At 50.1% G+C, this 13,741-nt stretch overlaps 2 protein-coding genes across 2 annotated transcripts in view; both read left to right on the top strand.

The window, feature by feature from the left end:
- The window catches only part of AACS (acetoacetyl-CoA synthetase), a 103,673-nt gene that overhangs the window by 42,746 nt on the left and 47,186 nt on the right, over window positions 1-13,741 (top strand). The gene's annotated exons all lie outside the window — the stretch shown is intronic.
- Window positions 7,427-13,741, top strand: part of TMEM132B (transmembrane protein 132B) — a 217,246-nt gene continuing 210,931 nt past the window's right edge. The window contains exon 1 of the mRNA XM_071763705.1: window positions 7,427-7,714. Within this exon, the coding sequence (XP_071619806.1) occupies window positions 7,630-7,714 (85 nt within the window). The 5' untranslated portion in view covers window positions 7,427-7,629. The remainder of the gene's footprint in view (window positions 7,715-13,741) is intronic.

Below are 13,741 nucleotides of genomic sequence, written 5' to 3'. Positions count from 1 at the left end.
GAAGGCAAATTCCTGTACTGAGGATCACTGCAAAGGCTGTGTGTGTGTGTTAAGGGCATTAATGTAATTAATAGTTAAGAGAGCACCAGGCTGACTTAATTTAGGAATAGTTAACATGCCAAGAACTGAAAATTCTGAGAAGCTTTTTGGTGGGAATGCCATGATTTACTGACACTCCCATTCCTCCCTCAAATCTTCTGAACATTCATTATGCCTCAAATATTCCTACACAGAGTTTTTCCAATGGTCTAATTATAAACTTCATTATAATTGTTCATTAGTTTTATTTTGTTCAATTGGCTTAACAAGTTGCCAAATGAAACACAAGACTGGCAATTAGCTTGATCTAATTGTAATGAACCACTCAAATTGGGTCACCAAATATGTTCGTTTATAGCACTTTTTTTTTTTTTTCCAATTGGTGAACAATAATATAAATATTCAGAGTGTCTCTGAGCTAACTAGTGGAAATTTCCCACTCATTTATGAAAGCAGTAACAAAAATCAATCCTGTTGCTCTGAGTAGTTCAAGATGTGCAGCCCAGGCTTAAAAGACACCAGCAGCTGAGCAGGGCCAGCAGTCCAAGTCCTTGTCCTGCAGAATAAAACATGTCACTGGAGCTGCCAAGGGGGAGGTAGGCTCTGGCCTAATGCCTGTTTATCTCCTCTGAATCCCAGAGAAATCTGGTTTTAGGACACCTTGCAAAAACACTTGAGCATCACATCCTGCTGTGCTGCCTCTGCTGTGCAAACTCTAGTTTGGGCCACTGGCAGATGGATGGGTTTGGCCACATCAGCCCTGCAGAGCAGCTGTTTTTGCTGTGATTTTTAAATTTTTTTTTAAAAACCCTGAGCTTTCTTTGTTTTGCTTGACTTCCCTTTCACCACATAGCTTTCAGATCTGCTCCTTTTAAGTAGCTGCTTAGCAGAAGCTCTTGGCTTGGATGGTCTAGTGGATTTGTTTCAACCTCTCCCAAAAGCTAACACAGGCAGGATGAATTATTTGGTAGGAATAATTCCTCCTGCATGTCATGTGCATCACATCTCAATCACAGGGATGAGCAGCACAGTTCTGGCTAGCCCAGAAAACTTTCAGTGGTGGCATTAGTAGGGCTCAGCCCCAGACTGATTTCTGAGATTTTTGTCTTGCAGCTGGCTGATAAAAACAGGATAAAATACTAAGCCATCCCAGAGACTACTGGGAAGACAATAAAATGCTGCTGCAATGGCAAGTCTTATGGGCCACTGAAGCTGTGTGCCAACCTAAATCTGTGCTGAAAAAATCTTGCAAATTGTCTACCAAACTCATCCCTGGCAGACAGATGAGTTTGGGGATCTACTGAATTTCAGCCAGGGACCTCGTTCCATGTAGGAAAGGGGCAAGGAATGAGTCTATCCAAAAGGCACATTCCCTTTCCACAGCCAGTGCGCCCACCGTTGCTTTTTGCTCTGCAGCCCCTCCTTTGATGCTCTCTAATTAGTTGTGTTTATCAGCCGGGACCTGGGGGCTGTCGGCACTCGGCTCGCCGGAGGGGGTGAGATTAGAGATGCCGAGAGCAGAGACCGGGAGAAAATTCACACCTCTGCCTTTCAAGCCACAGGCAGCTCCATCACTTCTTCAAACATCCAAAGGTATTGTTCGGCTTAATGAACGCACCCGGAGTTACTGCCTGCATCTGGGGCTGCTGCAGAAACCTGCTTTTACTTCCAGTGCATCCCGATGGAGGTTTTCAACCCTTTCTCTAGACCCTGACCTGTGGCCTTGCCGAGGGGAGCCAGGGACATCTCTGCTGTGCACAGGGGTGTCCTGTGGAAAACACTTCCTGCATGCCACAGGGGACACGGGGCACAAAGGAACAGGCCCTGGGGCTGGGTTATGTCTGGCTTTGTGCCTTTGGGCCTTCTCCTGGTACCTGCTGGGCTTTTCCCCTTCAGAGAGCAGCAGGATCTGTTGCCAGGAGAGGGCTGTGCTCAGACGTGTCATGTTAAGAGCATCTCTGTTCCTAACTTACTTTGCTTACTTTATATTAGTTTTACTCCTCCTGGGCGTAAATCAGGCAAGGGCAGATACCAACAGGCTTGTAATAAGCTGTTAAAATTGTGAAATGTGGCATGAGACATGGCTTTCCATTTGATTCAAGTAGTTGCAGTCATAACATCCATTAATTATTGTAGCGCTCATGGGGCAAATCCCTTTCCTTTCGTTAGAAAGACAGATCTGGATTTCTAAAGCTCCTGGTGGATGCAGCCTTCTTGGCACCCATACTGTAAAAAAGCCCTCATTTTTTATCCAGGTGATGGCCTGGGGTGGGGATGAGGTCCTGGCCTGGGTCACCTCCCCTTTGCTTTACTGGAGGCTCTGAAGCGCTCCTGCCCTGAGATCCCAATGCAGTGCTGGGAGGCAAAGGGTGGGCAGCCTGGTTTAAAAAGAACAGATGAATATTCTGAGCAAGAATCTCTCTGTTTAAATGCTGAAGCAAAGCAGCAGCACAGGTGACAGGTCTTCAAAGCTGCAGCAGGAGCTGTGCTTGGGAAGAGGGGGGAGAAACAGGCGAGTCCCCTCCTTGGATCAGCGCAGCTTCCCGGGCGCCCGCTCGCTCCCCTTCTGTCTCGGGGCTGCCTTTGAACCATCCCCTTTGACAGCTTTGGGCATTTCTGAGTTTAGCTAAGCATGAGCAAACATAAGAGAAGAACTCTGCAAGAATGACAGGTCCCGTGTGCGTCTTTTATATGCGTTTCTGGAGCACAAAGACTGTTTTAATGAGCTGGCAGGCACAGAGCTTTGTGTGGCTCCTGTTTTTAGCAACTCTTTGGTGATGGAGTTAGCTGAGAACTTTCCCAGCTGTGACCTCCATGGAAAACACTGGATTTTTTGTGGTTGGTTTAATTTCCCATGGAACACCAAGTCTTGAATGCTTGAGGAATGCAGGTGCATTGGCTGACCACAGTTTCATGTGGTCTTGGGGGCTGAGCTCCTCCTCCAGGGCCTTTGCTCCATCCATGGCTGTGTCCCTCCTGTCCCTGTGGCCTGCAGTGGGGTGTGATGTTCCCCCAGAAGTGTTCCTTTGCTTTGCAGGAAGAATTCAAAGCACAGAGGGTACCCGGATTGAACCTGGAGTAAGACTAAATGGCTGCAGCCCCAACATCTCTGGTTGGGTCTATATTTGGGTCCATGGTTGTGGACAGACCCAAAAATATTACTGAAGATCTTCCCTCCATCGTGTTTCCAGGCAGCACAGCTCTGAGCAGGAGAGCTGAGCCATCCCTGTGATTGGGGTTTGGTGGCTGCTGGGAGGTCAGTAGAAGATTTTTAAGAAAAGGAAGAGTTGGGACTTCTCTTTGCAAGCTGGAGATGGTGAATGAAAGCCAGGTGATGGACCAGCCCTGAGTTCACCAGAGGTATGGGAGTGAGTGTTTTGATCAGTTCAAAGGCACCTGAAAATGATGAACCAAAACAAGGTACAAGATAATTTCTCTTTATTTAAGAAAGCTAAGGGCAAAAGTCAGGTTTCTCATAATAACACAAATAACTGCATCTACATGGCAACCAACTGATTTTCTTTGTACACAATTATTTCCTTAAAGAGTTTTTTTCATTATTTGGCTATTAGGTAAAAAAAAAAAGGAAGAATAATAAAGGATGAAAGAGAATAACAAATAATACAGATTTCCACGGGGCCTTGGGCTCCTGTTGTTTTCTTAAAGTTCTTCAGTTGGCTTCTGAGAAGTAGCTCAGGAGCTTAGGAAATGTTAAGTACCTGTAGGAGGTTATTGCAGATCCCTGCCAGCACCCAGAGAGGGGCCACATCCAGCACCCCCCTTGTCCATCCTGTGCCTGCTGAGGTTTGTGGATAGGGTAAGAATTTGCCCCAGTAAGGATGTAATGGAAGTTGCTCTTGTCAAGGATATGCAGGTCTGCCCCCAATAATCTGCCTGTTCCCCCAAAGCCTGAAGAACAGAGGTGGACCCCAGTCCTTCTTGCCCTGAGGTGAGTAGGGAAATTTCTGCTGATGGAAATGGGAGCCACATCAGACCCTGCCCTGACCCTTCCTCTGACCTCTGCATCCAAAAGCCAGGGCTGCTCTTCTCTGAAATTTAATCAGTACCTTGAAAAAGGCCTTCTAGTGAGCAGAGATCAGGGATGGAGCAACTGGTTCACCTGAGATTAACTTGTTCCACTTTATTTTTTCTCCTTTCCATGCTGGCATGACACACTGGTGTGTAGTGACTCTTGCTCCTGGGCTCACAGCATCCAAAGAGGAATTTGGTCCTTTTGTAGAGCAAGTGCTGGAAGACAGGGCTGGGGCCTGCCTGCCTGCTCCTGCCAAACTGGTCCCAGTCCAGTGACAGCAGCCAAGCAAAACCCTTCTGCAGCAGCAGCAGGTGTCTGTACAAGCCTGTCCTTGTGCAGCAGTGTCTCTGGGCATCAGTGGCAGTGTTGGGGGACAGTTTCTGGCATTTTGGGAAGGGTAGGGTAGGAGCTGGGCTGGTGCAGCTGGTAAATTACAGCTGCAGGCAGCTGCCAGGCATGGGGCATGGCAACCCAGCACACAGGTGTGGGTTTTGCTGAGCATCCATACGGGAGTTTTAAGTTTCACTGAGAGAAATCACCCAGTCTCCCTCTCAGACCTGTCTTAAACCAACTTAATTAAACCCAGGCGAAAGACGGAACAGAAATTATGGCAATTCATCACCTTTCAGTCTCTGCAGGTTCTTGGCTGCAGGGGGGCACCACAATTTCCAGCACTCTGTGCTTTCCCTCCTGGGAGTGATTAACCAGCTCCCTTCTGGTGAGTGAAGCCCCCTCCACCTCTGGGAAGAGGCTTTTAGGATAATGAGAGAATGAGAAAATGATTAAAAGCAAAAAATACTTCCCTGATTCAGTTCTTGCCTTGCTCATGGGTCTCCTGCATGGATGTGTCCCTTGTCTCCATCACCTGGGCTGTCCCCACACCTGGCCCTTGGGTTTCTCCCTCTGCAGCTGCTGGGGAGCAGAGCAGATCCCCTGGGGATCCTGTTTGGAGTTTTAGGGGTGCCATGTGGCAAGCTGGTGGTGAAGTTCCTATGGTGGGGGAAGGAGAGCTCATGAGGCTTGGGTTTCTTCAAAGTAGCCTGAAATAGCAGTGCTGACATGCTTCCCCACCCAGAAAACAGGGACTGGGATGATTTCTCTGCTCATTTTGTCTAAGCAGAGGATAAAAACCCAGGGAGCAGATAGAGGGTGGGGCTGCTGGCAGAAACTTCCATGAGTTTTGCTTCTGATCTCCTTTGTACTTAAAACTAACTAAATAAGGTCAATTTCCAAAGGTGCTTAACATACAAAATCCAAATGTTTCCACTCAAAAGTACCAACAAAATTTAGATGTTACCATTTGCTTCCTTCATCCAAAATTGTTTGCAGAGTATGACCTGGATTCACAAGCTGCTGCAGTGATCCCTGGAACAGCAGTTTTAGGACAAATTTTGGTTGCTTTTTATTATTTTTAATCCCTTAACTGTTTTTAGCTCTGTCAAACCTTTATTATAAGTGCTGATCTAACAAGCTTGGCCACAAGTGTTGAAGTGGTAGAAGCTGTGGGGTGCTTTCAAATCCTGCACCACACCTCATAGGGTAGTTCCATGTAATTCTTTCACACGGGGATTAAACACCAGTGGAGGGAACACTTGGGGTCCTTTTTTTCAGTCTTCTGATATTTGAGTCATGTAAAAACCCAACAGCATCCCCTAAAGTTGCAAAGTCTTTCAAGTCTAAGCCAGGTGCCTCTGTGCCCAAAGTCACACCAGCACAAAAAGTATAGCAACATCCTGCTGGAATAACATAAAATCTCCTTTGGGAAAATAATTATTTTGAGGATCACTCATGGGAGACCCAGATTATGGCACCATCAGGCTCTGGGTGGCAGAGAAGTATCTCCTCACTTTGATTTTGCTCCTCTCTTTTTGCAGAAAAAAACAGAAGATAAGCCATGTTCAGAGCCAGCTCTGGAGCATTGAAATAGCTCAGCAGCCTCTACAGAAAACAGAAGCTTGGATGAATTGTACAAACTCAGGCAACTGACATTTATTATCCTGTTGCATTTTATTAGTTTTACCTTCTTTAAGGAAACCAAATCTTTGGGTTCTCTTGTGTTTTGTATTTTTTTTTCCTACCTGTGTAGGTCCAGTTATTCCAGCCTGAGTTTGTTGCTGTGTGCCTGGCTCGCATGCCACTGTAAAACGTTTCCCTACCCGGGAGATAAGCATTTAATCATGGTTCTGTTTGTGCGGAGTGGTAAAATACTAGACTTAAATTTTTTATGACATTCATAGGAGTGGTTATGGAGGCAAACAAGATTACAGCAAGTACTACATAAAAGCTTGTTTGTGCAGGGAAGGGAAAAAAAAATCAGACTCAGAGGCATGTTTTCAAAACTGCAGAAGTACCCAAGGGGATGTTTTTTGGGTTTTTTCCTTTTTTTTTTTTTTTTTTTTTTTTTTTTTTCCTACCTCCCTGTTTTTATAGCAAACACAAACAGCTCGCGGCTCCTAAAGGGCTGAGCTAATTTGCAGCGAAAAATTGGTTCCAGCTGTGGCTTATTTTGGTATTTAAGGGTAGGGGTCTACGTGCAACACTTGGCTTCCTAATTAAAACGCCACTTAAGCCGGGGCAGGTACTTGCAGCTCGCTTGTGTCCCATCACCGGCGCAACTTGCGCGGCCACCGCGCACTTTTCGGTACGTCCTTTGCAAATTCCTCTCTGCGTTCCTTCCACGGATCCTTCAGCCCCCTCCGCGCTCCCCTTTGCAAGGCTCTTCCCAAACCGCTTTTCCCGTCCCTTCGCAAGCGGCTTTGTGCACCTTTCCGGCTGCCCTGTGCAAACCCGCGGTGCGCACCCCGGTACGATCCCCGCACCCGGTATAAATTCCCCCCCCATTATCCAACCCCGCGCAGTGACGGCGGCGGCCGCGAGGGGGGACCCGCGCTCTTCCCGTCGCTCCGCGGCCGCCCAGGGACCCCACTTCCAACCCCCCCCACTCCGGGGTTCCGCTCTGACCTCGGGATCCACGGGCCTCGGGTGGGTCCGACCCCACCAGGGGGCGATAAACTTTTCCGGGCGGCCAACAAGAGTGAGGACGGGGTGCACCTGCACTCACCCCAGGGCTCCTGTGTCCGGTGCAGCGCGGCCCTTCCCGGGGCGCAAAGGGGCGGCCCCGCTCAACCCCCCCCCCCTCCTCACCGCTCTGACCCTCCCCCCCGCAGGTGAGCCCGACGACACCGCCCCCCGCCTGGTCCAGCCCTGGCCCGTCCATCGGTACCGCTGCAGCCCCCGGCACCGCGCCCGCCCGCCCGGGGGAGGGCTGCGGCTGCTGCCGCGGCGGGCGGGGGCGGTGCTGGCTGCCCCCCCCTCCCCAAGGCGGCGATGCGGTGGGGGCGGTGGTGAGAGCGGGGCCGGCGGGGAGAGGGGACACCCCCCTCGCCAAACCCCCACCGCGGGGCCCCGCCGCTGCCGGGCAGGCGGAGCCGCGCAACGGAGGGGAGAGGGCGGGCGCGGGGGGAGTGGTTACCGGCTCAGCCGAGACACCCCCACCTCCCCCCCTTCCCCCCCCCCCCCGCCCCGTTCAGCCGCCCCTCTCCAAATAAATCAGCACCATGACTACTTCTGGGCATGGAACAAAGAGGATGCTCTCCCGGGGCCCCGCGCTGCTCCTGGCGCCGCTGCTGCTCCTTTGCCGAGGTAACTCCCAGTGCCGCCGCCGCGACCCTGAGACCCTGTTTGTTTGTAATTTTTAAAAAACTCTTTTTATTTGTTTTATTCTTTCCCCCCCCCCTTTTTTTTTTTATTTTAAATTTAATTTATGACCGACGTCCTCTTCGCAGCCCTCCGGCAGACGTGGACGCGAGGGCGGCAGGGACACCCCCGCTTCCTGCGCACTTAGCGCTGCCCTGCGCGCCCGAGGATGGGACGCACACACTTGCACCTCTCTTGGGCGCACAGTTATCCCCATCCATCTCCACCACAGCAACCCCCCGGCTGCCTCCACAGTCCCTCCGGTGAGGGGAGGCTGCCCGCGGGTCTCTGCCGCTTTAGGGGGAAAAAGGGAAAGTTTCGGCTTCTCGGAGGGCTGGGGCCGGGGAGGGGTTGCAGGGCTTGGGGCTTCTCAGAGGGACATCGCGGTTCTCCCTGCTGCTCCCCCTGGTTATCCTTGAGTGGGTGGGGGTAAAAGATATACAGGAACATAAATCTCTTCGGTGACATAATACTTGTGCCGCTTTTCCTGCGCTCAATTTTAAGGGGAATTGGGTAGCCTTAGGCTGGCGGGGAGCAGGATCAGGCCCCTAGATGAGCTGAGGTGGGTTCGGCAGCGCGCCAGCGGCTTGGCAGAATCCGCTTTGGAGCAAAGCCCTGTTTTGCTTTAATTTTTCACCCCTTTCTCCCCACACCCTTTCAGCTGAACTCAGGAGTCGTTTTTTGGGTCCCGTTTGCGGGGGAAGGGCTGACCCCCCCTGGCTGGCACAGCCCCGCGCTGCCCCTAGTCTTTTGCTGGACTTCTCTCCCTGGCACGTTTTCTTCCTTTCGCTCGTGTGAGCTCTCTGGCAGATGTTGCTCTTAGTAAATAGGGGTTGTTAAAAACAAATTAATTAAGGTGCATCAGTGCTGAAGTTGCTCAGCGATTTGCCGTTACGGCTGCTCAGGAGGGTGCTCGCGTTTGGCTGAACACGGGAGCCTGAGCTGCTGGGGAAACTTCACTGGGGCTTTAGGTATTATGCCAGAATGCAAGGATTTGGGGTGAAAAAGGAGTGACCCGGCGGGGAGGGGTAAGAGCAGCGGCTGTGGTTCCTGGGGAGGGCACTGACAATGCCTTGCGGTAGGGAGGTGTTTCGGGAAAGGTCCCTGCAGGGACAACTGGAATGAGACGCGAGAAAGGAGGCATCAGGCTTGGGGACACATGCATGAGGGGGTCATTGCTCTGCTTACCCTAAAGGGCTCAGCTTGCTCCTGCCCTACGGTTCCCTTTTTACCCCCGGGTATCTGCAAATTGGAAACACAGGACAGGGGGAGGGGGGTGTGCAAGGGTTGGGTTGCAGGGCACTGAAAATGGGGTGCAGGTCTTAGAGAGTGAGGCACTGACAGAGCACGGGCTGCCTGTGGGTCTGAACTGCCCCAGACCAGCCATGGCTTTTCATTTAGTTGTGGAGTTAAGAGCAGCAAAGGAGAAGGTTTATGGTGGGTTTTTGGTTTTTTTTCCCTGTATTGCTTTGACACATTAATGATAATTTTTTCTCTTATATTCCCCTCTCCTGTCTCCTCCTGTGTGGGTAGCTACCATGGTGAGATTGGGCTGTGGGTGTAATTCTTCCAGCGCTCTGAGTGCTTAAACATATGGAAACCCGCTTTGAAACAGTTTGTGGCTGCAAACCTACAGTCATCCTCATCCCCATCCCTCTCCCCTGCTCTCCCAATGCCTCCCTGCACAATGTGTGCATTGGAAACTTGCTTTCAACTCAAGCTGTCAATCGGTCCCCAGCCTGTGTCTCTCTAGGCTGTAGCATCCCTTTGGTTTTGTAGAGGAGCTCTGCCCTTGCCCTGACTCACCCCTTCTGTGGGCTGCAGCAACATCTGCCTGTGGAGGGGAGGTTTGGGATCTGGGGAAGCTTCTTCTGAAAGAGGAGAGTGGTGGCAGTGCCCAGGGCTGTGCTGACTGGGCTCCGGGTCACTTCTCCTCTGGATTGCTGGGGTTAAGGAACCACATTTTGGTTTGGGTTGAAGACAGGAGAGGCACCTGCATGAGTCATGCCGCGGTGCTGCCATCTCTGCAAAGCTCTGGGCTCACACAGACGGTGGTCTTGGGCACTTGCCATTTTTCTCTATTTATTTGCTTTCTCTCTTGCTGTAGCCAGCTCCGGGCAGGCTGCATTTCAGGGACCGGAGGTGCACCAGGCTGGGTTCCTCCAGCATCTGCAAAGAAGGTGGCATTTGTTCTCCCATCAGACAGGTCCCCTAAACAGCTTTGGGAAGGTCCAATTAAGAGATCACTCTCCTGTCCCCGGGTCTCTGGCGGCCCGGCTGCTGGCGTGGATGTGGCTGGGAGCAGAGAGGGGGGGTATGGGGGGGTGTTTGGCAGCCGAAGGCCGCTCATGCCGAGCTTGAGGATGTCTCTTGCTGGCAGCAGGTCCCGGTTTGTTGCTGGCATCCAGGCAGGGTTTTTGGCTGCTTTCCTCGCTGGTGGCGGCGGCGATGTCTCCAAGGTTACGTGAAAAGGTATCCTGTGAATGACCTGGATGAACTACCTGAATGTTTTGTTTTCCTGCCTGGTGCAATTTCAGTGAGTCTCTCCCCTGCCTTGTGTCTGAGCAGCACCGCGCACCCCAGAGCAGGAGTGGGAACCTGGGGCTCACTGCTGCCAGAGCTCAGTGACCAAACCCTCAACAGCTACTTCAGCCCTTGGAAAATGTGCTTGGGCTGTGGTGGGGAAGGACCTGTAAGTTGCTTTTAGACTCTGGCTGCAGGGAGGTGTGGGTGGAGAGATATTATGCTTATTTTATTGCTTGTCTCTGTATCACTCTATGTAATATAGAGGCACTTTTTATGCAGGGGCTCTTCAGGAACAAAAATGAAAGACCTGTATCATCTACTGTGCAACAGATTTGCAGAATTTGGTCACACAAACTGTTGAAATAACCTCCATTTTCCCCACATTAGTGCATATCTCAATATTTTGTACAATGAGCATCCAAATTGATATGATTTAGGGGATGGCAAGGTGGCGGGAGAAGTCTGAAATTATTACATTGCCTCTTGCTCCAGCATCCATTAGAGCAATATATTTCAGATATTCTGATTTTACTTCCCATCAGTATAAATCTACAGCAGCTCCTCTGAAGTCAGTGAAGCTGCTCTGGATTTATGCATTGCTACTGGGATTGGTGTTGGGCTATCTGGGAATGCAGGAGGCAACTCTGTGGCTTGCTCTGCACAGCATTTTTCACTTAAAAGATACCCTGTCACTGATGCTGCAGCCTCCTTTGTATTTTTGAAATGGGGAAGTCCACATCACTCACTGCTTTTGGTTTTTGATAATTTTCTACAATTTGTCAGGCTTGGTCGCAGAGCTGCAGACTCTGACATGGATCAATAGAGTCTCGTGAGGTTTGAATGCCAAAATAGTTACATTAAAAAAATAAAAATCAATAAAGCACAATTAATTTGCTGTATTTTATTACTGGGAATGATAGGAGCTCCAAGGCTCTCATTCCAAGCCCACTTATCTCTGAGTTTAAAGCAGCTTAGTGAGGTGAGGAAGGTACAAACCCAGGAGCAGCTGTAGGAGATGAGAGCAGAGGGTCACAGAGACCAGGACACAGCCTGTGTCTCGGGGTGAAATTTTGGATCGGGCGTGGGTTCCTGAGCCAGAGATGACATCGTTTTTTATTTAATTGCTGTGATGGGTTTGCCATCATGGATTTGGTCTGCTTTTAGATCCCAGGCAGATGTCTGGTGTGTGCTGCATCTCTGGGCAAGGACTCCCTTGTCTCAAAGAGCCTGGAAAGGGATGCGCAAGCGTGGAGCATGGCAGGGATTTGGGCTCTGCAGTGTTTTAGGCTATGTAGGGTTTTGCTAGTTGTGCCTGAGGGGTGGTGATTTCCACCCTGGTAATCCCACAAGAAGTCAGGGTCCTCCTGCCCTCTGTAGCTCTTCAGAAACATGGTTTGAAGCTGGGCTGCTCCATAGCCCTGGGCTGCTGCTGTCCCAGGAGGGGAAGATGTGAAGGGTGTTGTTACTCGTGGTGTTGGGTTCTGGCAGCTCATGGTGCTGCTCTTTCCCACCTCAGTGGTTGAGGCTGGTTCAGACCATGAGGGTTTTTTCATGCTGGCTTCACCCAGGTTGTGTAGGTGGTTGCAAACCTGCCCTGTCTTGGAGGTGTGACCAGGGAGCAAAGGGGAGGTGCCAATCTCCTATGTACTGTGGGAAGCAAACAAAATGAAATTTTTTTGGCCTTAATAAACATTCCAGTGCATAAGAAGCCATCCCATGGAAACCAATACTGCCAGCTCAACAAATAAAATTCCCTGAACTCGATTCCCACCCTAGTCTCCCCTCCTAAATGTAACTAATGTTTGTCAATGACAAGCAGTGACTTGATTTGTTGGGGTAGCATTAGCACTTAGCCCTGTCAGGAGTGGCTCAGCTGATGTGCTGGCACCAGGAGGTATATGGGAGATGCTTTCCTCACCAGGGCTGTCAAATCCAACTCCAGGGATGCTGGGGAGTGTGAGTTACCACATGGTGCTGTAGATGTCGTGGAAGATGCTTGGATTTTGTGCTGTCGGGAATTTCCCAGCTGGCATTTCAGAAGCAGCTGTTCCTGCCTGAGGATGGGCAGGCAGAAATCACAAGCAAAAAAACCCCTCTGAGATAACTCGGGGTGTGGATGGGGGCTGCTGGGTGGCTGCTTTTCCCTGGGTATTTCCATGCAAGTGCTGCTCGGGGTGTCTGTGATACGTAAATTCCATGTGGAAGGACTTGGGCTTCCCTCTTTGTGTGGTATCTTGCACAATGGACTCAGTCTCAGCTTCCAGAGTAAATATTAACTTTTCTTCCATGCTATGCAAAAATTGTCTTGCAGCACACTCCCAGCTTTTCCTTGTTTATATAAACATGTTTGTTTCTAACAGCATTCAGAAAGCTTCATGAATTTATGATGTGTTCCAGATTTGAGCACAGTTACTTTTCTCCTTCTTTTTTTTTTTTTTTTTTTCCCCCAAATTCCTTTTTCTTCCCAAATTTTGATTGAGATGAAATGGCAAGAGGTATGCATATTTCAGCAGGCTATTGAGAGGCAATGTAAACACCATCTTTCATGGAAAATCAGTTTGTTCAAGTTTAAAAGCAAGCTAGTCTCCCCACTTGATCAATTTGCCTGTCATAGGAGATTTAGAAGTGGTGATTACATCCTAGGTTGTCTCCTGCAACTCCAGGCAAGGAAAGGAAAAACATGAAGTGTAGCATTTTTTTACTGCGTTTTTTTGTTTGTTTGCTTGGTTTTTTTAATGGTTCTGGTAGTAGGTAGTGAAACAAAATGGTACCTGGAGGAGATAGCCAGGAGCAGAGGAGTTTCCATGAGGCTCTGGTCTGCTGCTGAGCAGGATAATTGGAAACTCTGCCAAACCAGCTCTGCTCAGCTCCCTGTGCCTGCACCAAGTGACCCTCCAGAGCTGCTCTGCCCCATTGCTTCCCCTCTGATGGAGGAGGAGACCTGCAACAGCAGTAAAATGGGCTTCAAGGGGGCTACATTTTGGGAAGAGGGTGCTTGGGGCTTTGGTGTGGCCCTGTCCTCCTGTCTCAAGTCATTGTGCTGCTCTGGGGTTAAAAACTGCACAGGGAGCAGAGGGATGGTTATGGAGAGAGGGGGGGGGATAAACCTACCCCTGTTAGCCAGCTCTAGCTGGGCATCAGTGATAGTGCCCCAGAGTTGCCCTAGATGGGAAGAAATGCTGGAAAAATTCCACTGATGTAATTCAAGCTGAGGCTAAATGGAGAAGCAGGGACCAAAATCCTTATTCTGGCCAAGCCAAGTGGCTCAAGAGGCTCTAAAGATGGTGTTCCCACTGGGAACAGCCCCTGGATTGTGGGAGATGATGCCTCCTGCCAAGCAGCTGTCCCTATCTCAAGACCATTTAGGCCTCAGGGTAGCACGTTCCCTAAAGACACAAAGCTGGGAGAGTTTGGTCATCTGCTGAGGGAGCTCCAGGGGGAACTGAC

This window comes from Heliangelus exortis, chromosome 19 (assembly GCF_036169615.1).
Source record: "Heliangelus exortis chromosome 19, bHelExo1.hap1, whole genome shotgun sequence".
In the NCBI taxonomy this organism is placed as follows: Eukaryota; Metazoa; Chordata; class Aves; order Apodiformes; family Trochilidae; genus Heliangelus; species Heliangelus exortis.
Note: the sequence above shows the minus strand (reverse complement) of the source record. Positions and strands in the feature narration are given on the sequence as shown.